We start from the raw sequence: 27,752 nt of genomic DNA on the forward strand, positions 1-27,752 counted from the left end.
ACTGATCTTGTCAATGTGACATCATCTACCATTTACTAAAACTACTGAATGTTTTAGCATGATTATTTGACTTTTGTATTTTTTATCATAAGGTTATTATGATGTAGTAAACAGTAAGGGGACACATATTCAATTACTTGTTTTTGTTATTTAATATATTTTCAGTGCATTTGTTCACCTTAAACTTATGCACAGGATGTTTTTGTACTTTTTGATATGAATTTTAAAGTATGTGTTTCTAAGCATAAGATGATGATTGTAACAAAAGGGGAAAATGTAATTAGTCTCTCTCTCTCTCTCTCTCTCTCTCTCTCTCTCTCTCTCTCTCTCTCTCTCTCTCTCTCTCTCTCTCTCTCTCTCTCTCTGTGTGTGAAACTATAATAAATAACAAGAACAAAAGTTGTGAAAAGTTTGTATCCCTTTTCCTCACTGAACTAATACTCTGAACTTGCTTAAATAACTATATCTGAATATTAAAATTTAACTTAGCCTAAATTAATTTAGTGTTTTAAAAGCAAAGCTACATTTGAAATGTACATTAGAAACATATGTTTATAAAAAGATAAGCATGTTATACAGTGCCTTTATAATAAAATACACTGCATTTCTGTTTTAGGTTGGCAACAATTTTGGCTATTTTCCAAAAGATTTATTGAACATTAATCACATATATACAGACAAAGAAATAGAAGTGCCTACAGAGGTAAGTATAATTTTGTTGTATAAATAATAAATAACCTTATTTTGTGCCATGTGTAGACCTTTTTTCAAGACAGTAGTATAAAAACGTAATTGCTCCCGTACTAAATCCCTCTGGATTTTTTTATTTATTGTAAAAAGGTACTTAGTCAGTCAACCAGTGACAAGACTTTAAACAGGTAGTCCATGTGTAAAAACCTAGCATGTGACTGATTCGAGGGAGCTAACATTTCTTCACAGTTGTTTGCATATGCAGTTATTGACACTAAGGGTGGTACAAGTTATTCTCATAAATAAAATTACATTTAAATTTATTCTGACATTCACTGTGACAAAAATACACCACTGTATAATGTTGATAGTCTGTTAGTTTGAGAAGTTCATCTTGAATTTTGTAATGTTTAGCTAACGTTACAACTAACTAACTAATTAGCTAGCTGGGCAGGTTAAGTCTTTATAGGTCCTGTGCACTTTGTTCTGCCAGTGTAATGTTTTTTGTTTGTTGGTTATGCAACAGTTTCCATTATTAAATATTGCTAAAGATGACTGTTCCAAATGAAATTATTCATAAGTCCATAATTGATTGAATACTTTTTACAACCTGAACTAATTTATTTGACAGTCACATGACATTCATTTATGTATTTTTCAGGAAACAGACTTTGTCTGCTTTGACACTGGAAGGGAAAAATTTGAAAGCTATAACATTGATGTGCTCCTAAGAGACTCATTATTATTAAATGAGGGTGATAAAGCAAATGAGGAAACAGAACTACCTCAAAGTGAAGATGCTGCTAAGGATGTAGAGGAAGAACTTAAAGAACCTTCAGATACTGATGACAAGGACGTGGAAAATTCTGAGCTGTTTAATACAGAAGGAGCCACTGAAGAGCCAGATGACACACTGAATGAAAGTTCCTCACAGCCTGCTGAACTGTCTCATCAGCCATTGGCAGTAACAGCTTCAGATGAAAAGGATAAAGACATTTTATATGTTGCCAATAGCACAGATGAATTTAGTCTTGTTGAGGTAGATGTTGCAGAGTCTGAAACTTTGGAGCTATCAGTAGCCAAAGACATTCCAGCTAAGCCTTTGCCTTTAGATTCAGTCATTTTCGAGGAAGGTCAACCCATCACACAGACAGATGCTCTGCCTGAACTAAAAACTACACTAGGTACAACTTTTGATGCTGTTACTTCGGATGATGAACTCACACAAAGGGTAACCCCTTATGATGATGAGGAGGAAAGTAATGGATTAGTTGAAAAGCCCAGTGAACAAGAAGATAAAAGTCTTAAAGAGCCTCCACTGCTAAAATTTATAGAGAGGCCCTCAAATTTTGAGGATGAAAGTCAAGATGCAGTTGAGTCAAATGATGAACAAGCTCCTCTTGAGTCTACAGTGAAAGTGCAAGATGATGCTACTGTGGCAACCCATGGGAATACTGTTCTTAAAACTTTAACTGATGATGACATTACAGATTTGCATGAAGATGCCAAAGTTATGGATTTACTTGAAGATGACAGTGCTGATGAGGATGAAAAGGACGAGGAGATAGGTGATGAGAAGGAAGACGATGAGGAGGCGATTGAGAAGAAGGAAAATTATAGCAATATTCACACTTCCAAATCTGAGAATGATTCAGAGAATTATCAGAGTATTCATGTTCAAAGCTCAGAAACAAGTGAACAAACAGATACAGTAAAACATTCTGGTAATGAGGCTGAGGCACAGGAACCCAGTTCAGCAAATGACACTAAGTATACACAAGTAACAGACCAAAAAGATACAACAGAAATACAAGAGATTATGACCAGTGAGAAATCTGAAGCTTTATTGGAGACCATTAATGATACTGCTGTTGACTCTGAACTTGATACCCAGACCTTTAACTTGGAAGACAGCTCTGTGTTGGACAAACCAGTTGAGTCATTTGCAGACAGTACTATTAACACAGATTCGCAGAAATCTAAAGCTCAGTTGCTAGAAGATGTACAAAACACAGACCAGGATGAGGAGCATTCAAATGAACAAATGAACAAAGTGAAAAATGACATCATCAACTTACTTGAAGATACACTAAAAACTGAGAAAAGTAAACCTGATGTTGAAGATGAAACTGAGGTTTATGAGGACAGTGAGGATGTTGAAGACCTACTAGAGGATGAAAATGCTGTATTAGCCAGCAAAACTGAGGGCACTGACAAAGGTGAGAAAATAGAGCCATCCCTGGACTTGGAAGAGGACCCTGAAGCTACATTGGAACACCCTGATTTGGTCACACCACATAAAACAGATTTAACCAAACAAACAAATGAAAACGCATTGGAACAGGAAGGATCCATGGACCTCTCAATCTCACCAAAAACAAAAGAAAACACTATACAGTCTGCAGATGGTGCAGATGAAGTTCAGTACAATTCTACCACAGAGGAAGAGCCTGAATATAGTGACAGTGTGTTGAGACTCACACTTTTAAAAGACCACTTTAAAGATAAGGAAATTAAACGTGTTCTGCAACACTTTAGCCTCAAAGACCTCTTTAAAATTGAATTCATGTTTGAAGAGTTGGAGCAAAAGTTGAAATCTGCCAGACAGTCCTCCTCACAGACCGATAAGGACGTAGAAACAACCCTTGAAAGTATACTAGAGGTTTCAGAAAAGGCTATACTTGATGAGATTGACAAGATTCTGGAACTCAGGGAACAGAAGGCATTAGAACTTGGACAGCAAATAGATCCAGCCATGTTTGATGGGGAGGCTGCCATTTTGGATGATTTTCAGGAGCTTGCCTTTTCTCTGCATCAAAAATACAGTGACAGTGTTCCATTAGTGGAGGAGAGCAAGTCGCGCATTACAGGTAACACGTTTGTTTACTAGTCAATTGGACTGTTTAAGTATTCTTAGCTCAACTGAGACTGTGACCATGTGAACATAATGCAACATTTCATTTAATTAAATACAAAAATTGTGTAAGAGTGTAAAATGGGTTTTCCTCTGGATACTTAAAATCCACCTCACCAAAATGACAATCAGTACTGGCTATTAGTGTGTCCAGGATAGACTTTAGATTCACTGTGAACCTGTTTAGGATGATGAATTGAAAATAATAATTTTGAGCAACTTAATGGTAACCAGACACCCCACAACCTTGACCGAGATTGATAAGAAAGGTTGCTATGCAACAAATAATTTTCTGCTCCAAAATGAGCACATTATATTTTGACTATAGTCTGTTACTGATCACATAAAGATAGAAAAAGCCTTCTTTAAAAAAATTTGTGGGCAGATGAAACGAACATTATTTGTTCATAATGTTGATAAACCCTGCTCATTTGTCAAGTAAAGTGGGCAAGAATTCAGCCAGCATTGTGCCTGTAGATTGTTGATGGCTATCTGGGTAAAATCAGCTAAGGGACATAAAACCAATAAAAGCTGTACTATATACAGCGTTGAGGCAAAACAGCATTGGACCATCTGCCTAATATTCTGCCGGAACAGTTCTGTTCTTCTAAAACATGGACCCCAAATGACATCTAAAGTGTTGTTTATTTCTTCCATGGGCAAAGGATACACATTATGCTGGTAATATCTGCTGCTTTGAACTATAAGTGAAATCAGGACAACATTTAAAACTTCCCATACTGTGACCTACACATTAATTAGAAAATTATATGGGGTTGGTTCTAAAGTTTTGGGTCATCAATGTATAATGGATTTTGTTTAGATTTTCTGAAAATCTACAATAAACTCTGATTGTTAAGTTTTCTTTCTTTCAATCCCAAGACTATGATTTGCCCATTGTTTCAGAGAATCTAACTGTGTCTGAAGAAAATGAAAAATTGGTAGACATGGAAAATATCCCGCTGACTGAGGCAACAGAAAGTCCTGAAGTCCAAACAGATGCTGATGAACTGTCTAATGTAAATGATCAAGATCAGCAGCCACCTAGCCAAGACTTGGGCCTAGAGGAGGATGGTGGCCATTTTAATAAAAATGAGGACATTCAAGCAGGCTTTCAAGACAAAGCGGAGATTCAGAGAGGACCACAGGCTATTGAGGAAAAATCATTAGACATTCAGTTTGGCTTTGAGATGGATCATTCTTCAGGTGAGTTTTAATTACAGTTGGAATCAAAATGATTCAACCTCTACTGCAAATTAGGTTAATTAGCACATTTAAAAAATTTTTGTCTGTTTGCAATAAACCAGTTAAACAAGAATGTGTAAATAGCTCAACACAACTAATATAACAAGTGGTTCTCAATACAAATTGGCACATTTATTTAACCCCCTGAACAGAGTTACTCATAAAGGCACATATTTGCAAATCAGGTGTTGTCTCAAGCACACCTGATGCAAATCAGGGTTTCTATTAGTTGCACTAATAAGGGTTTCTATAAGGTGTGCTTGTAATAAAACACATCAAATACCTGGACTGGCTTTGTTGGCTGTGATGTTTGACTGCATGTTGGAAATATGTCTACAGTGAGAGAGTTGTGTAAAAAGTTAAGAGAAGAGATAATTGCCTTGCACAAACAAAGGAGGCACTAAATGGTCCTAAAGTTAGAGTTGGAGGCATGGTTTGCAAGTTTAAAGTTAAAGCAACACTGGTTACACTACCTGGACACGGCAAAAAGTGGACACTCACCTGCTGCCACCTAATTCCTGAGGAGGCAGGTGTTCAAAAAACATTGACTGCAAAAGACCTGCAGCAAGATTTGTTGGTAGCAGACAGTAAGGTTTTAGTTTGCACAGTAAGGTGAATACTAAACGCTAAATGTCTCCATGGCCAAACTCCAAGGCGTTAATCTTTACTGATTAAAAGCACAAGAACAGTCTGCTCCAATATGCTCTTGTATCTACATAGATAAGCCACAGAAGTTTTGGAATTCTGTTTTGTGGAGCAGTGAAACAAAACTGGAACTTTTCTGGCCTATGGCTTGGTAGTATGTCTGGTTGAGGAAGAAAGCAAAAGAAATTGTTGGTGGGATTTAAAGAAGGCGGTTGCAGCACGCAAATCCAAGAAGTGAACTGGAGGCCAGTGCCCATGAAAAATGGGTGTCTGGCTCTGCATCACATTTGCAGCAGGTTGTAAGAGCAAAAGGGTGTTCTATTAAGTACTAAAGACACTTGTCATGAAGGGGTTGAATAATTCTGCAGTAGTCATAAAGTGCCATTTTGTGTTAAATTTGGAGAAACCAATGTGTTGAGCTATTTAAATTCTTGTTAAATTCTGGTTTATTGAAAAGTAAATTTTGCTAATAAATCTAATTTGCAAAGGGGATTAATTTGATTGCAACTTTGTGTTTAATTGTTTAGGGTCGTATAACACAGTTATTAAAAATCTTTTTATTGATCAGATTCATTGGAATCTCCAAGGTCCTCTGATTTCCATGATAAAGAGTACCATGACGAAGCAAGCGTATCCACTACAGGTCAAGTTTGGGGATTGCTTGTTTTTGGCTTTGAACTATTTGGAACATATACAGAAATTGTGAGTATATTTATTTTGCTCTGGGTTTTTTCTTGGCTTTTTGAAACAGTAGTTTTTAAACCATTTCAGTCCAAGAGCCTTTAAGTTGGTAGTTTTTAAATCTATAAAATAATTGATAAAAAATTTATATGGCTTGTTATTTAATGCCTAAGAAATTACTAAAAGGCCTGGGGATGTATCTACTTTTTTTATTAGCACCAGGCTCTATAATTATTCATAAATCAGCAAATTGGAAATGGTCCCATGCCTTAATGCCAGCTTGCAATAGTCACTTGACCTCCTGCCTATTAATAACTATGTTGTCTTGAATTTGTCATAGACCAACTTGAGTTGGATTTTAGGATCAGTGTCTCCACAATTACATTTTACATTTACAGCATTTAGCAGATCCAAAGCAACCTACAATTCTAATCATGTACATACCAAGCAAATGAGGGTTAAGGGCCTTGCTGAATGGCCCAACAGTGGCAGCCTGGCCACTGAATTACTAGTTCAGCACTCATTTTCACTAACTTCCAGTCCATCTGAGGTGAGCTCAGACTCTCGCCCCCTTCCAACTTTTTTTGAATGTGTTGCAAGTAGGGATGCATCAATACCATTTTTTCCCAACCGAGTACAAGTACATGTATTTTAGTACTCGCCGATACCGATACCTATTTAGAATGATGCAATCTGGAGCATTATGGAATAGTGTAGTTTTAGTGTAAAATAGTGCAGTGGAACAGTTGCTTGGGTTGCCATCACTAATTGTAAAAAAATAAAAATAAAAATAAAAAAACACCGCACAGACATCATTGAGAAAGCTTCTGACAAGCTAACGTTAACGTTCATTAATAAACGCACGTAATTAACGTTGTGCACATCATACATGCGATGCGATTCTGCTGATTGAAATATTTACTTTAAAAGGATAATACAGTCCGATCCCATCTGAGCCGATTCTATCAGCACATACATTCGTGGTTCACCTCGGTAAATCGTAAACGACTCTGAGTCGGCTCCCGCTCTGTGGTAATAACCAGTATAATTAAGCCTGAGCTTTATAATGTAAGCGAGTCACACAAAATGTTCTATAGTAGTTGGTGTTTATTTACAACTGCATCATTCATTATAACAGTAAACACGGAGAGATGACTGAGAAAAGAAGCTTAAAATGAGTCGACTCCTGAATCACTTGTATCGACACTGAACAGAGTATTGAACACAAACATGTCCTATAACAGCGGTCGCTGCTTTTGTAACCGGTTATCTTCGCTGTTAGCTCTATTTTGAAGGTTTTTGTTTTTTTTCTAACAGAACTAAATAACATTAAACGTGCGTGTGAGCGTGGTCAGTGAGAATAATTCAATCTGTCTCCCGTGGGTGAAAAATTAATTGCTTTAGTTTTAGAAGTAAAAAAATCTCGCAATGTCACGCCCCCCGGTCAGGCACTCGCGCCCCACAGGTTGAAAATCCCTGCGTTAACGCAGCAACGTGCACTAGGCACAAGGTATCGGATGTTTAGTATCGGAGCCTCGTTTGCGAGTACGAGTACGAGTTAATGAGCGCGGTATCGGGCTAATACCCGATACTAGTATCCGTACTCATGCATCTCTAGTTGCAAGCATTACATTCAAAATGTAATTCTATTCACAAAATACAAGTTAGTCTGTGAAAACATTGTAAGTCTTTTCTTTGTACTGTTGTCAGTTAAATAAAGGTCTAACGAAGAACAGTAAGAAAATTACCATTTTTTTCAGCAAGGCTAGTCTGAAAGTTTCTGAGGGGGCAGAACATGACACTTTGCCAATACTGGATCATTTTATCCCAAACACAGACAGACCCAAAGTGACCACACCATTAGAAGGATGCAAGCAAATCAGCAACACTATGATCTAAAAAATGTAGTAGTCCTGCATGCTTATTTGACACAGTATAGTAGTGGTTTCAAAGGACAAGTAGCAATTTTGAAACCACTTATAACAGAACACTTGCCATGGACTGACTGACATACAGTAAATACAGGTATTGAGCATTTATAGGGTCATTTTAAAAAGAAAGGCAGAGAAGGTCAAGCTTTCACTAATATCACAAGATACTTAGTGGAACATAGTGTAATCATGCTGGGATAACATAGATCATCAGGATTTGTACAAACTTGTGGAGTTCATGCCAGCTTGGTTGCATGCTGTGTTTGCAGCAAAAGAAGGGCACAATTTTAATTGGAAGTTCTATTTATTTCACTCATATTATGGGGGTTATAAAAATTTGTAATAAGCATTATGTTTAAAATATTTTTAGTGGTCTAACACTTCGGGACCATGCTAGACTGAAATATTATTCCACCACTTGTGCAAGTGTCTTAACAGTAATTTATGTTGCAAAGGCAAAAAGGTGTAACCAAATGTAAAATATTTTCTATTTTAAATTTAAAGTTATAAAGGTAATTTTATAGTCATCAAGGGATGAATATAAGTCACATATGAAAGTTATACTACACATTGTTCAATTCAAGTCCATAGATAACAAATTAAAGTGTGTATACGTTTATAAATAAGGTATACATCGGTTTGGAACTGAATATGGGCTCCTTTAGGACCATGTGGGGGTAATATGTCAGGTGCTGATTGGTTTAGGTTTTCTTTCAGTCGTGACGTAGGGAGGTCAATAATGGTTCAGGATGTTGACGTGTTCTACTAGTGCAGGTTGAAGTACAGCCTGCTTTCCGAATTGTAGCAGCTTAATCGTTATGGAACGCTGGTTAAGAAGATTCAAGATTTAAAAGTATTCATAAGTGCTAACGAGTTTACTTTCAAAACAGCTGGCTCTCACATAATCGGTTTACGTGTACTGTTAATTCCGCCATTTAGCGCTCAGGTTCCTGCTCTCGCTCTCACTCACTCGTTCGTTCGTGTGTGTTCTGTCAGCTTTAATTATCCTCCGCTATAACAGAAATGGATTCAGACATAATCCACACCTCTCCTTCATCTGAAATGCTGGATTTGTGGACGACTGTTTACGTCGTGTTTTTGTCCGGATTTCAGGAAGTACGTGCTTTTACTTTTACTAGCCAATAATTGCTAACGCTAGCATTAATTTACACGACATATTTAAATAAACAGAGGGTAATTAGATTAGAATTTTGAACCGTACTCAAGACCGCTGGTGATATGACATGAATAGTCAGTGTACAGTCTACTGTTAAGCAGTGACAGAAACAGACGCTCCTGCCCTGTGACCCGCTTTTGTTAAATGAATCCAGTTTAACTGTGCTTGTTGCAATCGTGTAGTTGATGCAATCATACAGCTAATTGGTTTAAAGTTATAAAAAGTTGTTTGTAAAGTTTGTGCACCGCCTGCCAAATCACATTTGTTAATATTCAAAGTGACATGTATACACAATCTTTTCAGCGAACTATTAAGGCATTTTGCTTATATTTTTTGCAGTTACGTTATATTAAGGTAACTTTTAAAAGGCATTTGCAAATGTATAGGCACCCATATATTTTAACACTACGGAACACCCCACCTAGTAGCTATCACAGCTTGCAAATACGTGAGCTAAGAGTCCTTGTATTAGGAATTTTATACGGCCCTGCAGAATGTCTAATTTTCATGTAGACATGGGTCGTTTTGCATGCATATCATGTTTTATGATCTACCCACAGATTTTTAATAAGACTGCTATTCCAACTGCTTTAGCTTTTGTTTTTAAAAATAGCTGACTGAGTTATACTGTGGATTTACTGTGTTCTGTGTGACTTCATTATTTGACCAAACTTAGTGGAATTTGTTCTTCCAGGTACACCTCCTGTGTTTCCTAAGCCACAAACTGGCATACAACCCAAAAGCATAATAAATCCACCTCATGCCTATTAGCTGGGCAAGGTGTTAATCAAATGCTGCTTATTTGCCGTGTAATTTGTTTCCAAAATGTACCTGGTTTATCAAGATGTTGTATTGCATATTTTAAATATTCGCTTTTGTGATGAGGTTGCAGCTAAGTTTTTACTGGCCAGCATATGAGCAGTTCTATCTGAAAATATTCGTGGTCCTCCTTACCTTGCATTGATTTTCCCTTTTAACTTCCATTTCATGATCACTTTTAACATCTTCCCATTGTGAGCTTATTTTTAATTACAAAATGAACAAATCTCAATCAGTTGTCAGACCAAAGCACACAATTGGAATGGCAGCTTTGTGGTTAAACTACTGGATAAGTGATCAGAAGGTTGCTAGTTCAAGCCCCTTTGCCAAGTTCACACTTGGTTTCCTAAGCAAGGCCCTTAACCCTCAGTTGCTTGGATTGCATTCTGTCACAATTGTAATTCGCTTTGGATAGAAGCATCAGCTAAATGGCATAAATATAACTACCCAGCCTGCTCTTTACACTTTTGACCTAAAAGAAGTCAGATTCTAATAACAAAAATACATGTAAGAAATACAAGATTAAAATAAATATTAAATGTTGTTTTATGTTGTTTTAAAATGTTCAACATCATTGTACACAACCCATCCTTGGAAAACCTGGGATATTTTGGTAAAACCCAATACAAGCAAGAATCTTTGATTTGTTCATTCTTTTGAACTTTAATTTAACTGACAAAAGAACAAAGAAAAGTTTTCCAATGCTTTCACTGACTTACTTGATTGCATTTGTAATTACAGCCATATTTTGAATGTCTTGCCTGTAACAAGGTTGGGACGAGCAAAATAAGAGTAAAAAGCTGATTTATTGATATTTAGGTCACACCGTTTTAAAACTTTCCACAATAAACAAGTAAATAACCACTGTAATAAATATATTCACATGGGCTCAGGAGTATTTTTAGAAAATCGTTGTCACTTAACACGGTCCATCATTGCATCACAAAATGAAACTATTACGCAAAGAGAAAGAAATACATTAACTCAAGTTCTTTGGGCTCAAGCTCATTTCAGATGGATGGAAAAATGTGTGCTGTGGTCAGATGAGTCCATGTTTCAGCTTGTTTATGTTTTTGGGTCTTTCCATATGAAACTATCATGCTATGATTGTGCATTAGTACCCACGGTACATGTAGCTTGCATATTTGTGACAGTATTTTTGACAAGGAGTTGTATATTGGTATTTTGGAGATGATAGCTGGGATATGAGGCTACAGCTTTTCACTGGGTACTTCACGTTTATTTCAGCAAGACTATAACAGGCCTCATTCTGCAGTTGCTGCAGCATTATGGCCCTGTAGACACAGAGTCTTGACTGGCCTACCTGCAGTCCAGATCTGTCTCTTTTTGAAAATGTATGGCAAAGAGGAGAATCAAAAATTCCACTTGCAAAACTTCAACAAATAGTATCCTCAGTTCACAAATGATTGAAAAGTGTAATTAATAGGAAGGTGTTGCAACACAGTCTCTGCAAATAAGCATATGTTCCAACCTTCTAAGTGCGTTGAAAGGCAGACACAAGGGACATGTGAGGCAAATCTTTAATTAATCAAGTTTGAAAAGATGAACACAAGTGAACACTGGCCAGTGGAATATATTAACATTTCTTATTTGATTTTAGAAAATTGTCACAATCAGCAATTAAATAAATTGACACTGGTGATCCTGGATAATGTAATTTTTGGCCCTGTAAAAGTATGTGTGTTTTTAAGCAAATGTATAATTTAGTTTAAAGTTAGAACTTTGAGGAGCTAAAATGGTTAAGTGTGACATATGCAAAATTAGAATACACTAGAAAGGGCAAACTACATTTTATGGCACTGTATGTGTTGCATTTGTCTTTTCAAGATGTATCAAATAACCAATGCCTAACCCAATATGCTGTAATCTACAAAGTCTCTAAGTTTTGACCTGTATGAAGATAAACGCACCATCTTATGTGGTACCCATCATGCCTAAAATAACCAAGACAGGTACTTGGGTGGCTCAGCACTCTCATAAGCTAGTGATCTAGATTCTGCATAAATGTTAAGTCTCCATAGAAAACCGCTGCTAGCCAGCATGGGTGTAGTTCATGTGGTAGAGGAATTGAAATTGGAAGAAAGAGAGGGGGTTCCAATGTTATTAGGTGATTTGCTTATTAGATCAAATGTATCTAATTAAAATCTAAGTAATGTAATAAGTAAATATATGTGGTAAATGGTCTTTTTTTTTTCTTTTTTAGCTGATAGCTTCCCTGCCTGAGGAATGGCAGCCTGGTCCTACATTTCATGGACTGCCCTGGAAGCCAGTGTTCGCTACAGCTGCAGTTGGAATCCTCACAATTGTCATGTTCTTCTGGAAGACTGTTCTTGCTGTAAGATGTTTTCCTTAATGCTTTACATATTCATATTTTGTTCTGAATTAATTAAAATCTGAATTTTTAAATTGTTTTATCTTCCCAGGTCAAAAGCAGAACGTATCTCTGTAAGTATATCTGCCTTTCTGTGAGTGTTTGGGCTGTAGTTGTTGTCTGCTTATCTTTTGTATTTCCCTGTGTGCCTTTTTTAGTCTCACTGGATTTCTTTTTCTTTTATTACCCAGTAACTGAAAAGCAACTTGCATCAAGAATTCAACAGCTTGTCAATGAGAAATCTGATGTCCTCTTCAAAATAACAGAACTGAAAAATATGGTAAAATATGTTGAGTCTGTTGGCTACTAGGTTCAGCAGTAATTTTAATCATTATTTGACTTGTCACTGCAATTTTCTGCTTGTTTATTAAGATCAAGCAACATGAGGAAAAGCTCAAGAATTCAGAAAATTCACGATCTTCTACGCAAAAGGAGTTTGACAGTCTTAAGGCAAGTATTTTCTCTTTGTTCTTACAAAGCATAAGTAGTATTTTTCGAAGATTTGTAATAATGTTTGCTTTTGCTCTTTAGACATCCTACAAAGAACTTTGCAACCAGAGGGAAAAAATGACGACTGATTTTTCTAAGCTCAGTCAAAAAGTTGCAAACACACAGAAAGAGAACACAGCTCTCAATGAGAAGGTAACTTAACTGTCAGCATGTTTCTTTAATTTAATTTAACATTTAATTGTTATTGCTCTTTGCTGAGATTTTTTTTTTTTTGGCAGATCTCAATAATGCATCAGGAAATTGAGAAGTACCAAAAAACCTTGACGCTATATGATGAGGACTGCTCCAAGGTTTGCTTACTATAACAAATTTTGACTGTCTTAGTTTGTGCATTTTATTTGTATAAGCTCATTTGTGTGTAAAATCAGTTTTTGTCTTTCTTTCATTAATACAAATGCCTATTGCTGTTTTGTTAGGTTAAGATTCTTATGGATGAGGCTAAACTTAGGGAAGATGCTGTGAAAGCTCAGCTGCTGTCTTTTGAAAAAGACAGCATTGCCTTAAAAGAACAGAAAAAATCTGTAAGTAAAATGACTTTGCAAATCTACAGTGGATGTAAAACACCTGTTAATATGGCAGGTTTTTGTGATGAAAAACCTTTAATGTGACCCATCATCTGTACAGTTCAACTGAAAAACAAACAAAAATATTTAAAGGGGTGGATGCACTATGAAAAAAAACTAAAATAAAACGTCCAATTTTTGGTAAGGTCACTGTTGTGCCATGTTTTATTCACTTGTTGATGGCTGTCTTCACTATGTCCCATGGTATGTTTTATGCCTTAGAAATTTTTTTAAATGTTCTCCTCACTGACACCTTTCAACAGTGAGATTCATCTGATGACCATGGCTATTGCTGTAAGATGCAACTAAGTAAATGTCAGAAATATCTTGCTGAACAGCTGAACCTTAAATGGGATTAATTAGTCACTTTAATTGATGGCAGGTGTGTACTGATACTTATTAAACATAATCTTGAATGTAATTGGTTAACCAGCTATAACCCGTTACACCCCCAACTATAAGAGGGTGTACACTTATGCAACCACAAAAAAATAGAATTGTTCATATTATAGGTCACATTAAGGGTGGAAATAAAACAATGAAATTATTTATTTTGGCCTGATAACCTGGCATTTTAACAGGGGTGTGTAGACTTTATTTATTTACTTGCTGTGAGCCTTATTGCTTTTGCATAATCTTCACAGCTTTTGCGTGAAGCCAAAGACTGGAAAGAAAAGCATGAAAAGCTTAGTGAGGAGATTAAAGTCTATCATAAAACACAGAAAGAGTTGGAGGACTCCCTTGTGCACAAGGAAAATGAGATCGATGTAAGTCCAGTGTTTCTTTTTAGATATATAATATTCACTTGTTTAATGATTTTTTTCTTTTTCTGAATAAGAAATAAAATTTTATTGTGGCTTTTTTGAAAATATTACATTATTTAAAAAACTTTATTTTTAGCCAATCCAAAATCAGTTTTGATGTGTTGAGATCTTTACTGAGCTCTATAGATGTACATTTTTTTATGCTTGTGGTGCAAGTCATACTAGCACTATTTATTTGGGCACAGTGAAGTCACTAGTTATAGTCAAAAGATTTTACTTGGACAAAGAAGGATGTGCTTAATCATTTAGTTGCAGAAAAAGTATAGTATACCAGTTATACCAGTATAGTATACCAAGCCAAAATGAAAAAAGTCCTCACGATTTGAAGAAAAATTGGTCTAAAAGAGCGCTAAAGAATGACACATAAGAACAACACTTAACAAGAACTATAAACTGAAATGAGAATTACCTACGTTTTCTGCCGTGAACATAACCACTGTGTAAGCACGGTATAAAACATCTAAATAAATAAATAAAATAAATACAGCTTTAAGGCAATTGTTTGGTGAAGACTGTTTCCTAATTCAGCATTACTGTGCTCCTGTGCACAATGCATGGTCCATAAAGACATGGTTTGATGAATTTGGTGTGCAAAAGTCAAAACCTGTATCTTTATCAGATAGCTACCTACAGAAGTGACAACAAGCAAAGTGCTAAAATGGTATCTTGACTTTGTTAAAATTAAATGTGGTAGTGGTGCGAGTAGATGTCAAACCCAAAAAAACTGGAATTAAAAATCCACTTTTAACCATTGATTTTCTTTTTCTTCACTTATATTGGCCCTAACTCTATGCATTGTATGTTTCTTTTGTAGGTTTTGTCTGGTTGCATTGCTGAGCTGCAGAGTCTAGAGGCCTGTGATGGTACAGATCATAAGGGTGATTCTAAGGTGGCCTCTGGGGAAGCAGGTAGTGAGTGTTTGGAAATTCTTAGCTTAAAAAACTTAGATTTTGAATTTTTACTGTTTCTAATTTGGATGTTGGTTTGCTCTATTTAGACAAGAAAGGGGATCCTATTAAACTGCGCCTTAAACAAATGATGGACGTCTCCAGGGTATGGACATATAGAACTGATTCCTGTAGGACTGTTTAAACAAAACTTGTTGCAGTGTCATTTCCTTTCATTTTCATCACCTTCTTATGTCATTTGAAATTGTATCCTTAATACTTTGATAGCAAATAATTTATTAAGGTGTAAAAATACAGGTTTTGCATGTTGTGGGTTTTCGCTCTTTAGATCAAGACTACACTTTCTGTCATTGAGGATGAGCGCAATCGCTGTTTGGAGAACTACTTGACTGAACAGAAAGCTAGACAGGAACTTGAAGGTATTAATCTTTTATTTATGGACACGCAACACTAATGCTGTTTTTTCAGTTAATACATTGAGTATGTTTACGTGGACACTAATTAGATTAAAGCAAGGAATCAGATTGTGAGAGTAATACTAATACAATAATTTCTGGCTTTACATGCACGTAGGTAGTCTGATTATGGAAACCTCTGAGTTTATGTGACTGTCAGTAATCTGATTTCTCAGTGTGAGGGACTGTAGTAAACCTGTGTACTTTTAAGAAAAGTTGACTACTTAAAAAAACAAAAAAAAAACAAGGAAAGGCTGATATGAAAATTTTACTTTTATTATATAACACTGTTACTGTTGCATTAGGTTTTAAACCAATGTGTCTTTTATTTAAAATATTGAAATGGCCCAATTATTTGCTTATTTAACATTTGATATCAGTAGCTATTGATAATAGAGCAACAGACAACCAGCTTAAAATTATTTTGTTTTAAGATACAATTATTATATTTTACCAACTTAGTGGTTTTATTTAAAAAAATTTAGGTGTTTGTGTGTAGTTTAAATGTTTAATCATTTTACATATGCACATGTAATCTAATAAATAGTGTTTATTAATTAATTATGCTTTTTAAAATTGAAGCGGTATAGTCACTCATTTTCAAATTAATAAACCATATTTGTTAATCTCTTATTGAGATTAGTGAAGTTCTTCTGATAAACACATTTCATGTGAAGTACCATTAAATCATTTTTTACGTTGGATAATTCTGCTGTGTTCTTAAAATCTTGAGGTTATTAGTTTAAAAACTCTCAGCTTTCTCTCTGCTTAGATGTATTTTTTAATTCTTAATTGTAAAGGTAGCACATTTTCCTGCTTCAAGCACTAGGTAGTGTATCAACATTTACTTTCTGATTTACAGGTATATAGAACTTTTTAGACTTTTCAAATACATGTGATATTGCAAAAAAAAAGGAATTATCAGAATATTGCGTATATATGATCACTGCACAAAAATGTAAGGACTCTTTGTTGATTACGTATAATCTAAGAATGGCCTCAATCAGATTAGGATGAAAGTATACTTTAGAACAATTAGATTGCTGTCAGAACCTGATCAGATTATTAGTTTGTATGTAAACACACTTCTGTGTTTTCTTTCTTTTTTTCAGAGAAATTTCAGAAGGTCCTCCATGACCTGACAAATCTAGCAAATGATAAAACACATTTGGAAAACCAATTCAAGAACCTTCAACAGAGACTTGAAATAACAACTGAGTTGTACCAGCAGAAAGAAAATGCACTTCAGCAGTAAGTGTAACCTTTACATTTTTTGTTTGTTCACATCTTGTATTACCCACTAATGGCCAGTAATCATGTCAGTGTCTTAATTATTCCTGCCATCTGCTAAGCCTTACATTTGTTAAGGCTTTTTTGTTGCGTCAAAGATCATCTAAATTACAATTCTTAGATAAAAAGGGGACTTATTTTTTGCTGCATGACTTAAAACTATTATGTAATCCTTTCTACTGTAACAAGCAGTTTAAGACAATACATTTGAAGTTAACAAATGTAACTGGGCTTGAAATAATTTTTTATCACATTGTTTTAGAACAAAATACAGTGGAAGCCAAAAATCCACTAGTAAACATTCTTTTCATTTACATTTATGGCTTTTAGCAGATGCTTTTATCCAAATTTACTTACAATTGTAAAAATATACAGTCCAAGCAATTGAGGATTAAGGGCCTTACCCAAGGGCCCCAACAATGGCTACCCAGTAGTAGTGGGGTTTGAGCCAGTGATCTACTGATTTCTTGCTGACAGACTTTTGGCCCCTAATGCATTTCTGTTAAAAATTTTATGTATTGTATTTCACTAAATAGTATGTGAAATTTGTATGTTAATATTTTTAATTAATTAATCTTAATTCTATTTATGCATTTTTTTTACTTTAGCTATTGGTTTTAGTCATATCTAATGACCCAGATATTTCACTCCTCACCGCTGCAGACCCCTACCCTGACTAAGGAGGGCCATACCTAACACACTCCCCCTCTAACCTGTGTAGTAGCCAATCGCTTCTTTTCAACTGCCTAAGGCGGGTTCACACAGAGAACACTGTGGCATACAGAGAGTATCAAACTGATCTCCACTGTCTCTCTGTAGGTATCTTCATCAAGTCAGTGAAGGCTGTAATTGTAGCAGTAATAAGGAACACCTTTGGCCCTCGTACCCTTAGACATAGCTAATCATTTCTGTGTATGTTGGCTGATAACGGAGCTGAAATTGGAGAGCAGGAGTTTAAAATCTTAGTGGTGGTGTTCTAGCACATTAGACCGCTGTGGCACTGAGCATTCCATTAATACCATTTTTGACATACAGTACTATTTAGTATAGCATGTATGTTTCATACCACACTGATTTGTAAACGATCACATTGATGCAAAGGCAGATGCTACATTGAAATAGGCTGCATCATACACCGCTTGTCATTAAATACATTCAGTGTTCAAAAAATAAAACAAAAGCAAATATAGATAAAGCAATTGGTTGTAATATGGGTGGTGGTCTAATTTTACAAACCTTTTGGTTTCTTTTGGAACCCCATAGTACCCAAATAACTTATTCTGTTTATTATTAAGCTTAGCATTATAGCATAAATTGAATTAAATTTCAACTGTACAGTCGGCATCCAAATGACAATGCATATGCCTGTCCTACAGAAAGTTGACTCAGGAAGAGCTGGAGCGGCGTGAGAAGGAAACCAAGCTCTCAGAGGTTGATGGCCGAGCTGTGCAGGCTGAAGAAGAATTGAAAAGCCTAAAACAGAAAGTCAGGGACATGCAGGATGAAATGCAGCAGAATGAAAGAGCCCTCAAAGCAGAAGTCAGACACCTTATGTTCAATATTATTATCTATGTATTATGTTAAATATTTTTAACAATGTAAACTGTTTTTCTGTATTATGTTTGCTGCTTACAGATTGCTGGTCAGGAAAAGAAAGCTCATGAGAACTGGGTAAGGAATATGGATTAATGATGAATATTTGTAGACTTGGTTACTTAAGTTTTGCTAAAAGTGCTAAATTTAGACGTTTTGGTGCTTTTGTGTTTAAGCTAAAAGCCCGTGCTTCTGAACGTGCCCTGATTGAAGAGAGAAGGGAGAGTGCCAATCTGCGTCAAAAGTGAGTGCCCTTGAGTGAAGCAAGACTGAGTCTTGTCAGATATTGGAGCAGGTTTATCTGATCTGCTACTTGCTTTTGCTCCTTAGGATTGTGGAGTGCAGTGACAAAATGGCCGATTTGGAACATGCTCTACACAAGTCTGGTCCTCCAGGGCATCACATGCCCCCTCTTCGAAGAGGTGGGTTGTTTTCAAAATTTTATTTTTTCACTGTTCTTTTGTGTAACAGTTGTGGCTCAGTGGGTTTCACTGTCGTCTCATGACAAGAAGGTCCTGGGTTTGATTCCCAGGTGGAGAGGTCCGGGTCCTTTCTGTGTGGAGTTTGCATGTTCTTGCCGTGTCTGTGTGGGTTTCCTCCTGGGTTTCCTGAGTGTAAAACATGACGTTAAAATCCTAATAAACAAACAAAATCATAACAAATAAATAAAATTCTGTGTAATGATTCAGTTCTGTTAGACACTGTTACCTTTATAGAGGTAAGTTGTGCAATAACATTTTTATGTTGCATTTGTTGTTTTTCTATTTGCTTGTCACTTAATGTATGTACCTTATGTAATCATAAGGTGATGTTATTAACATAGCAATGCCTCATGCTCTAAACAGGTGATTCATTCGGGCCTTCCCCTGTGAGCTGCGGTGCTCCCTCTCCTCCTTTAATGATAGAAGGTCCTGGCCGCCCCCCATCTGCTCCTGTAGGACGAAGGAATGAGCCATTTGGTGAGTTGAACTAAGCATCATGGCCTACTCTAGTATCCTCAACTATTTTAACCTTATTCAAGATCATATATACAGCTTGATCAAACTAACTTAGCTAAAGAACATAGTTATGGTATTCATTTAAAGCAGGGGTGGGGAACCTCCGGCCCGTGGGCCGTATACGGCCCCCCGCTCAATCAAATGTGGCCCGCCATATGTTTCCTAGATTTTATTGTTTGGGCTTTATGCAATTAATTGAACTTTAGACGAGACAACAGACATAACAAATACGAGTTATGTTGCCACATTCCAGTTGCGTGTTGGCCACAACGTCATTGCCCCCAGATATTCCACAGCTGGTCAAGACCAAACATTCACAACCGTCAAATTGAAATTATGATGAGGTAAGTCTGAGATCAAATATAAACACTACATACTATCAGCATCATGTATTTATAAAGCCTATATTATTTGGCTGCATGTTGCATCATTGTAGTCTGTGGCCTGTGACCAGATATGTAATTATTAATCTGACCCTCAGTGGGTAAAAAGTTCCCCACCCCTGATTTAAAGGAAGTAAACAACAGTTATCGAAAATTTGAATAGAGTTTAAAGTTCTAAATAAAACTGATGTACAGCTTAACATTATTAAAAGCAAAAGAAAAATGGCATTTCAGCTCTTCAGATTGGCCGCTCTGTGGTATCACACTTAAAGCATTTCACTCTTGCTGCTGCAGTATGGTGTAAGGGTGTGAAATGTCCTGTGTGGTGATGGAATAAATGACAGGATATTACAGGTGATGCTCAAGCTCCTTATATTTTATGGTAAAAATTTTACTGCAAACATTGTGAAACATCCCAAACTGGCACCAAGGCTGCACAACTCTAACAGGCATATGCCACTCACATAAAGGGATAACTATACATTACAAACAGAGTAAACAAATGATGAATGACTAACAAAAAGTGACTAGGTCACCAGTGTGACAACAAGGTTAAACAGAGTGCATTATAGTCAAACTGAAATATTGTATTCCAATGAAGGTGGGTCAATAACATATAAGGATTTTCAAAAGGCCAATTTTAAAATATTAAAAATAAGTGTGTTTCTTGTGATTGTTCACACATTTAGAATGTTGTGTACATGTAAATTCCTATAAAAATTTTAAATTGTCATTTTAGTGTATTTTCATCCAGATGAATTGGCTGTGGCCTAACAAAATGTTATGTGGTGCGACTGTGATTTATTTTAAAATTTATTAATTTTCTCAACATGCTTAACATTTTTTTTTTTTTTTTGCAAGTACTGAATAATGTAATGTGTTTAGAAAAAAATTATGTTATTACTTTGAGTTTTTGTAAATAATGTACTGGTATTTTTTGTTGTATAACATCAAATTCATTTCCTTAAATGTACTTAATACACTTATTTTTCCTGTAAATCACATTAAACACATTAAAATGTTTTAGAATTACCATTAACTTCAGCATACTGCATCAGTGATTAATAGAGATGGGACGATCGATCGGCTATGAATCGGTATCGGCCGATTTTTAATCAAAATATGCTATCGGCGATCGGCGATATTTCCTAAAAGTAGCCGATCCGATCGTGTGATATATAAAGATCACGTTAAGTTAACAGCTCAGTGGATTGATCCAGACTTTGAGCTACGACGCGCCAACCATCACATCACCATTCATCAACCATCGTACAGAAACCATCGTGAAAGCTCTTCATGACCTAAAATAACATCATTAACGTTGTGCATCATACATACCATGTAATTTTGCTGATTGTAATATTTACTTTAAAAAGATAATTCAACCCGGTCACATCTGAGTCGATTCTATCAGCACGTTATATAAACTCCTGGTTCACTTTGGTAAATCGTAAGCGGTTCTTACTTGTGATGTAGATGAGAACAGAAAACGTTACAGAGCCAATCAGAGGCAAAAGTTTATTCATTACCAAATTCGTTAGTTCAGGATCATCTGCTAAACTTTTAGGGTAATCAGAACTTTTAGCTCCACAGACGGAACGAGTCTGACTCGGTGACCGCTCTGTGGTAATAGCGGTTTAATTAAGCTTTTTAATTAAGCTTTTTAATGTAAGAAAGTCACACAATGTTCTGTAGTAGCTGGTGTTTATTTAAAACCACAGCATTTATTAATAACAGTAAAAACGGAGAGAGAAACTTACGCGTCACATTCGACTCCTGAATCAGAATCATTTAAAGCGACACTGTGAACAAAGCGTTTTTTTTAAAGAAACACACACACACACGCTGTTGCTTTCGGTTTATTTTCACTGTGAGGCTCTTTTTAAGTTTTTTTTCAGACTAAACTGGATAACATTAAACCTGTGTGTGTGGTCAGTTAGACTAATAAGATATGTCTCCTGTGGGTGAAAAAAATAATTGTTTGGTTACTTTATTATTTACTGCTGATTTTGCGCTAAAAATTGCAATGCGTTTCGTGGACCAGTTCCAATGCTCATGTGCCCATTGTTTGCGCTTTCGGAGGTGGCAGGGGTCAGCATGGGCACCCTGACTGGTCTGCGGATATGCGGCCCCATACTCAACTGACACGCTTCTATCAGAACCAGCATGAACTTCTTTAGCAATTTGAGCTACAGTAGCTCGTCTGTTGGATTGGACCACACGGGCCAGCCTTCGCTCCCCACGGGCATCAATGAGCCTTGCCCGTCCATGACCCTGTCGCCAGTTTACCACTGTTCCTTCTTTGGACCACTTTTGATAGATACTGACCACTGCAGACTGGAAACACCCCACAAGAGCTGCAGTTTTGGAGATGCTCTGACCCAGTCGCCTAGCCATCACAATTTGGCCCCTGTCAAACTCGCTTACGATTATCCCTTTTTCCTGCTTCAAACATCAACTTTGAGGATAAAATGTTCACTTGCTGCCTAATATTTTCCACCCACTAACAGGTGCCGTGATGAAAAGATGATCAGTGTTATTCACTTAACCTCTCAGTGCTCATAATTTTATACCTGGTTGGTGCAGTGTCATGCCTTAATTATAGGGTGTATTTTATTTTGGACTAATGATAGACAGCAGAAGAGCATGTTAATGAAAAATCTATTTGTCTCCAGGTGATAGAAAGAACTAAAATACACCCAAGTTATATTTACTTCATGTTTGTTTATTTATGCTTCATGTTTAACATAACCTTTCTCTTTTAGCAAGCTATTGAGCTCTTGCTGCAGATATAAATAAATATATAAATAAAAATAATAAATGCCTAAAAATGCATAATTACCAAAGTGAAATGACATGCACTAATTTTGTTTTTGCATTTTTCGCAAATTGTTTAAACAAATCATTGTTTCTGAAATACTAGAATATTAGTCATATTGTAATAAAATCTATCCCAAAAAATACTATAATAAAGTACTTTATGTATATAAATCATCAGTTACTTATATGAAAGCACAAATATTGCCAATCTAGGACATATATCCCTAACGGAATTCACTCTGCAATGGTCGCACCACATGATATTTGGTCGCACCACATGATATTTTCAAGTTTAGTTCAAATTTACAGGCACAGAATTGGCCACCTAAACAAAATAAGCTAGCTTCCCACACAATGTAATTCTGAAATCTATAATTAAAAGATATGTTTGTAGAAATAACTTAATATTCGTTATATTTTTGAGGTCATACCACATGATATCCAAATATGGCAACTATATACCAGCTGTTAAAAAGGTTATTTTTTTTGAAAATTGAATGAGTTACAAACCTGCTTGTTGCTTACAAGGGCTTTGACAAATAGGTGTATGATACAACTTCTAGTCTTTGACTTGTTTTCAACATAAAAACCCCAAAGTGGCCGTTTCTTCATGGTCGCACCACATGATATTTCATAAAATGGGCATCATCGGACAGTTTGTTTGTATATTATGATGGAAATTAAAATAAAAATACTTTGCATTTTTGTACAGTACTGCAAAACACTTTGAAAATTATGCCGAATAAGACGGAAAATAAAGACGAATAGGTGTAGAGAATTTCAATGAAGTTTTTAAAACATAAGTAATGGCTGGACAGTCGCACCATATGATATTTTGACACTGTAAAAAACAAAAAATGACAATTTACTAATGTTTTGTGAAACGTTAAATTGAGTACATATATGGGAGAGATCCATCTTTTTATGCATTTAAACATTTACTTAACTGAAGAAAATGCAGTCGGACAGAAAATTTAGGCGTCACGTCAATGACCCAGGTCCTTTAAAATACGTTTCAGTCTGCCCTTACAATGATCTTTTTGATTGGAACGTCTCTAATATCTTACTGATGGTTTGGCATAAATATGTTTTGGTCTTATGGTTTTGGTTTTCTGTGTCATTTTAATAGTTGAAAAAAGTCTTTCTCTATTTTTACATAAGTATTAATTTGTTTTTTTGCCTTGTAATAGAATAAATTGCCTTTATTTGCCTTTATATGGGTTCAGAGTGTGGTCAGCCATTGTATGGCACCCCTGGAGCAGAGAGGGTTAAGGGCCTTGCTCAAGGGCCCAACAGTGGCTGCATGGCAGAGCTGGGATTCGAACTCTTAACCTTTTAGTTGATAGCCCAAAGTCCTACTCACTAGGCTCCCACTGTCCCAGTAATGTTTAAATCTCTATCCACTGTTTTCCAGTTGGTGCTCCTTTTTCAAACTTACACTGCTTGCTTTGTGATAATCACCCAAACATTTATGTTCCTTATTCTGTATGCAAATACCATTTCATAGCAATTAATAAGTAACAGCAACATGTGCAAGGTTGGCATAGGCTGTCCCCTAGACCACACACTCGAAGGTAAGTAAGTAAAGTTTATTTATATAGCACTTTTCTAGGACCAAGCCACAAAGTGCTTTACAATGCGGTAAAATATAATAAAATAAAAACACACAAATTAATACTCATAAAAGCTACACAGTGACATAAAAACATTAATACCTTAGCACAAATAATTATAAATGCACTTTAACATTTTAAGGTCATGCGCATTTAACAGTAGTTTAAGGCCTTGCTATACAGGGACTTAAAGTTCTATATTTTGCAATGGCCCATAATGTTCCAACTTTTTTAAGTGTGTTACAGGCATCAAATTTAAAATTTGTTTATATTTAAAAAATACATTTAGGTGGGTCAGCCAAAACATTTCTTTGTACTTTGGATATAACATGACACACAGCAGTCAGATGACCTTTTGATGATTCTTTTAAAATTGATCCTTTATTTATTTTTATTTTTTAATCCTTTTCTCTATCCCAGGGCCGAGACCTCCCTCTGATGCTCATGGCCGTTTCTCAGACCTTGGACATCCTCTGCCGTCTCGACCAGGTATAAATGAACATCCAGTGTTTAAAAATATTTTTAATCAATAGTAATTAAGTATGAACAAGAAGGACTGATCCAATATTTTTTTTTGTTGCTAGAAGTGTTTGCTCCTCGAACATCATCTCCTTGCACACAAAATGGATCGGTAAGTACCTCCTGGGTTGTGCTTTTTAGATCTTTCCATCATGTGAACAGATTTTATCCTAACATTGAAAAAAATAACCAAGGCAAACTGCCATGGTCTGTTTGTCTTTCCCATTATTTTCTTGGGTGTGTTTGTCAAATAAAGCAAACCTCCCCAGTAGATACAAAGGCTGAGGCCTCAACGCAGGCCACCACTGATACTACAGAGGCAGTGAGTACTGTACTAGGGTGATGGGATATGAAATGGATTTGTGAATTGATGCAGCTAGGGCTGGGTGGTATGGCCAGAATGTCATATTGCAGTACACACAAGCAAGTTTAATACATGTTCACCACAGCAGATATATGAACCCTGCCCACAGATGTTTTCTCTCTTAAGTGTGTGCTTTAATTTTAACATTAGCATGCATATCATTTAAATCATTAAACAAAAATCTGTTTGGCAGGCTTTCATTTCAACAGGCAACAACAGGTGTTCTTTATATTTAGTTTTCTGTACATTTATTGTTTTAGTTCATAGGACAGTTCTGCTTAGTGGGCATATAAATATTACACACGACTATATAAGCAAACACCTACATTAAGGGCACTGAATGTTGTGGGAACGCTCAGAACTATCGTATAATCTTCCCTGCCATTTCGCCCAGCCCTAGAATAGTGCCTGTGCTTAAGATACAGAATCATTCAGTGGTCTGGTGCTATTTTACACTTGGATGGCTATGCAATCACACATCTCTAATTCCTAACTGATAAAAGTTCTTTGGATTTGACTGCACTTTTTCATAGCACACTAACAATATAAAGTGTGTTAACTGTTCTGGAGTGTGTTGCTTCCCTTGTTAAGTCTACACGTTTATTTTTAAATCACTAAGGCTTCTGGGGTATCTAACAAACTCACTGGTGTTCGTGTGCTACAGGTTCTTTATGAGCATGACTAAAATTTTCTCCATCGTGTATTATTTCAGGTCAAGTCTCAGGGCCAGGAATCATTTCTTCCATCTCCTATCAGAGACTCTCCTGTTACAGCTTTAAATACCCCTCCAAAGGCTTATGGCCTCCAAACAATGGGTGGACCACATTTTCCTCCATCTAATGGACCAGTTCCTCCAATGATACGACCACCCAATGGCCATGCACCCATGATTCCTCCCAGGCTGCCTTATGGACCACATGGACTGCCCCACATGGACTCCTACAGACCTCCTCCTCCTCTTCGCCCGTTTGCACCTATCCCGCCACCTTTTGGTAAGTCTGTTTTATACATTTAATGGTCAGGGAAGCATAAGTTGGTTTGATAATAGGAGTAGTAGGTGATTAAGAGGTGTGCCCCAATACTAGTGTCCATATATATTTATGGAAATTTGATATATATGGATAATGTATAGTGTATATATAATATGCTTATTCATTATTTTATTAGTTACACCTACTATACAGATAAATTTTTTGGGTATAGAAATACTTACTGTAGCCAGCAGTGTTGTTGGGATTTTTAAACCCCTCATTGAGAGTACTGAAAGGATCCAGCTGCATCCTGTGATCAGAAAGTGTCAAATGATCAAAGACTAAAGTAATATTAACACACACTGTGCATGTGAAAATAAATTAGCTCTAGTGTTTAATTGTACACCTAAGAGTCCTAACAGGGTATTTGTTCTTAATAAAGAGGTCAATAAGTTCTAAAAGAGGTCAGTATTTTAAAATCCAAAGAACACTGCTGCACCTGATACACAACTAACTTTTTAACCTGCTCTTTTTAGTGCGTGGACCACCTCCGAGAGACCTTCCCTCCATGGGACCCCTGCCAATACCACCATTTGGTGTACGTGACTATCACTCTGATTATGCTGGACCTCGTGATTTGCATTTCGCTCCTCGGCCCTTTCCTCCTGGACCGATGCCACCTCCTGGAGCCATTGCGAACTCTCCATATGTTGTACACGGACAAGATCCACCTTTGAGCCAGCCTTCAATGGCTGGTGAGGAGACACCACGTGCTGCGGATTTTCCACCTCAGCAGGTGGTTACCCAGAGCACGGCCACTTCTACAGTGGCTGAGCCTTGAACAACTAACCATCACCAACCAGCAGAGACTTGACATGACATTCTAATAGTTCAATTTTATTACATTTCCAGTTTTCTACCAGGTTAAATGGTAGCCAGTTGCCACCTGCAAGTTGTCTTACTACAGTGACACCACAGTTTTCAGTCTGGTAGGGCCTGGGCTAACACAGACTTCCTTTAAGACATCACTGCTGCACATAATACATCCATGTTCCATATACTTAGCTCAATAACATAATTGACAAGTGTTGCTTTAATTGTCAGAAGAACAAGAGAGCCATCTTTCACCACCTTTAAGCCCATTCCTGGACACTGATGGATGTGGCATCAATCAGGACTTGTCTGAACAACAGGACAAGGGCTTTATAGTTTCTAAGACTAGAAACTTTGAAAACCACATTAAAGAATAAAAAGCTTCAAAATGCTCTATCATTTTAAACACCTTTTTATAAGGAGAAAAAATGTTTTGCCACTTTTAGGTTTGGATGTTGTGCAATAATTTTTCTGTGGGTTTGCTTAATTTTCCTATGGATTTTTTTTTTTTTTTTCGGAGGGTTTAAAACTAATTGGGCTATTCAAGTGACATTTACCACTCAAATTATGCAGA

The 27,752-nt window shown here is 36.3% G+C and overlaps 1 protein-coding gene across 1 annotated transcript; it reads left to right on the top strand.

The window, feature by feature from the left end:
* Positions 1 to 1,241: 1,241 nt before the first annotated feature.
* mia3 (MIA SH3 domain ER export factor 3) lies at positions 1,242 to 27,567 on the top strand. Its single transcript, XM_063002469.1, has 26 exons — positions 1,242 to 1,247; positions 1,352 to 3,560; positions 4,511 to 4,810; positions 6,063 to 6,196; positions 12,327 to 12,458; positions 12,547 to 12,568; positions 12,686 to 12,774; positions 12,867 to 12,944; positions 13,026 to 13,136; positions 13,223 to 13,294; positions 13,421 to 13,525; positions 14,212 to 14,334; positions 15,206 to 15,299; positions 15,389 to 15,444; positions 15,628 to 15,718; positions 16,867 to 17,005; positions 18,421 to 18,583; positions 18,680 to 18,715; positions 18,814 to 18,881; positions 18,968 to 19,059; positions 19,483 to 19,596; positions 24,872 to 24,940; positions 25,036 to 25,082; positions 25,227 to 25,292; positions 26,047 to 26,326; positions 26,842 to 27,567. The coding sequence occupies exons 1-26, from the start codon at positions 1,242 to 1,244 to the stop codon at positions 27,144 to 27,146; spliced, it is 5,001 nt and encodes a 1,666-aa protein (XP_062858539.1). The 3' UTR covers positions 27,147 to 27,567.
* The last annotated feature ends 185 nt before the right edge of the window (positions 27,568 to 27,752 follow it).

Source organism: Trichomycterus rosablanca, chromosome 9, assembly GCF_030014385.1.
Source record: "Trichomycterus rosablanca isolate fTriRos1 chromosome 9, fTriRos1.hap1, whole genome shotgun sequence".
NCBI lineage: Eukaryota > Metazoa > Chordata > Actinopteri > Siluriformes > Trichomycteridae > Trichomycterus > Trichomycterus rosablanca.

Excerpts from the sequence above, each read along its gene's own strand:
- mia3 (XM_063002469.1), top strand. Across the intron at positions 13,137-13,222 it reads ACACAGCTCTCAATGAGAAG|ATCTCAATAATGCATCAGGA; the intron begins GTAACTTAACTG and ends TTTTTTTGGCAG. Across the intron at positions 19,060-19,482 it reads CATGCCCCCTCTTCGAAGAG|GTGATTCATTCGGGCCTTCC; the intron begins GTGGGTTGTTTT and ends TGCTCTAAACAG.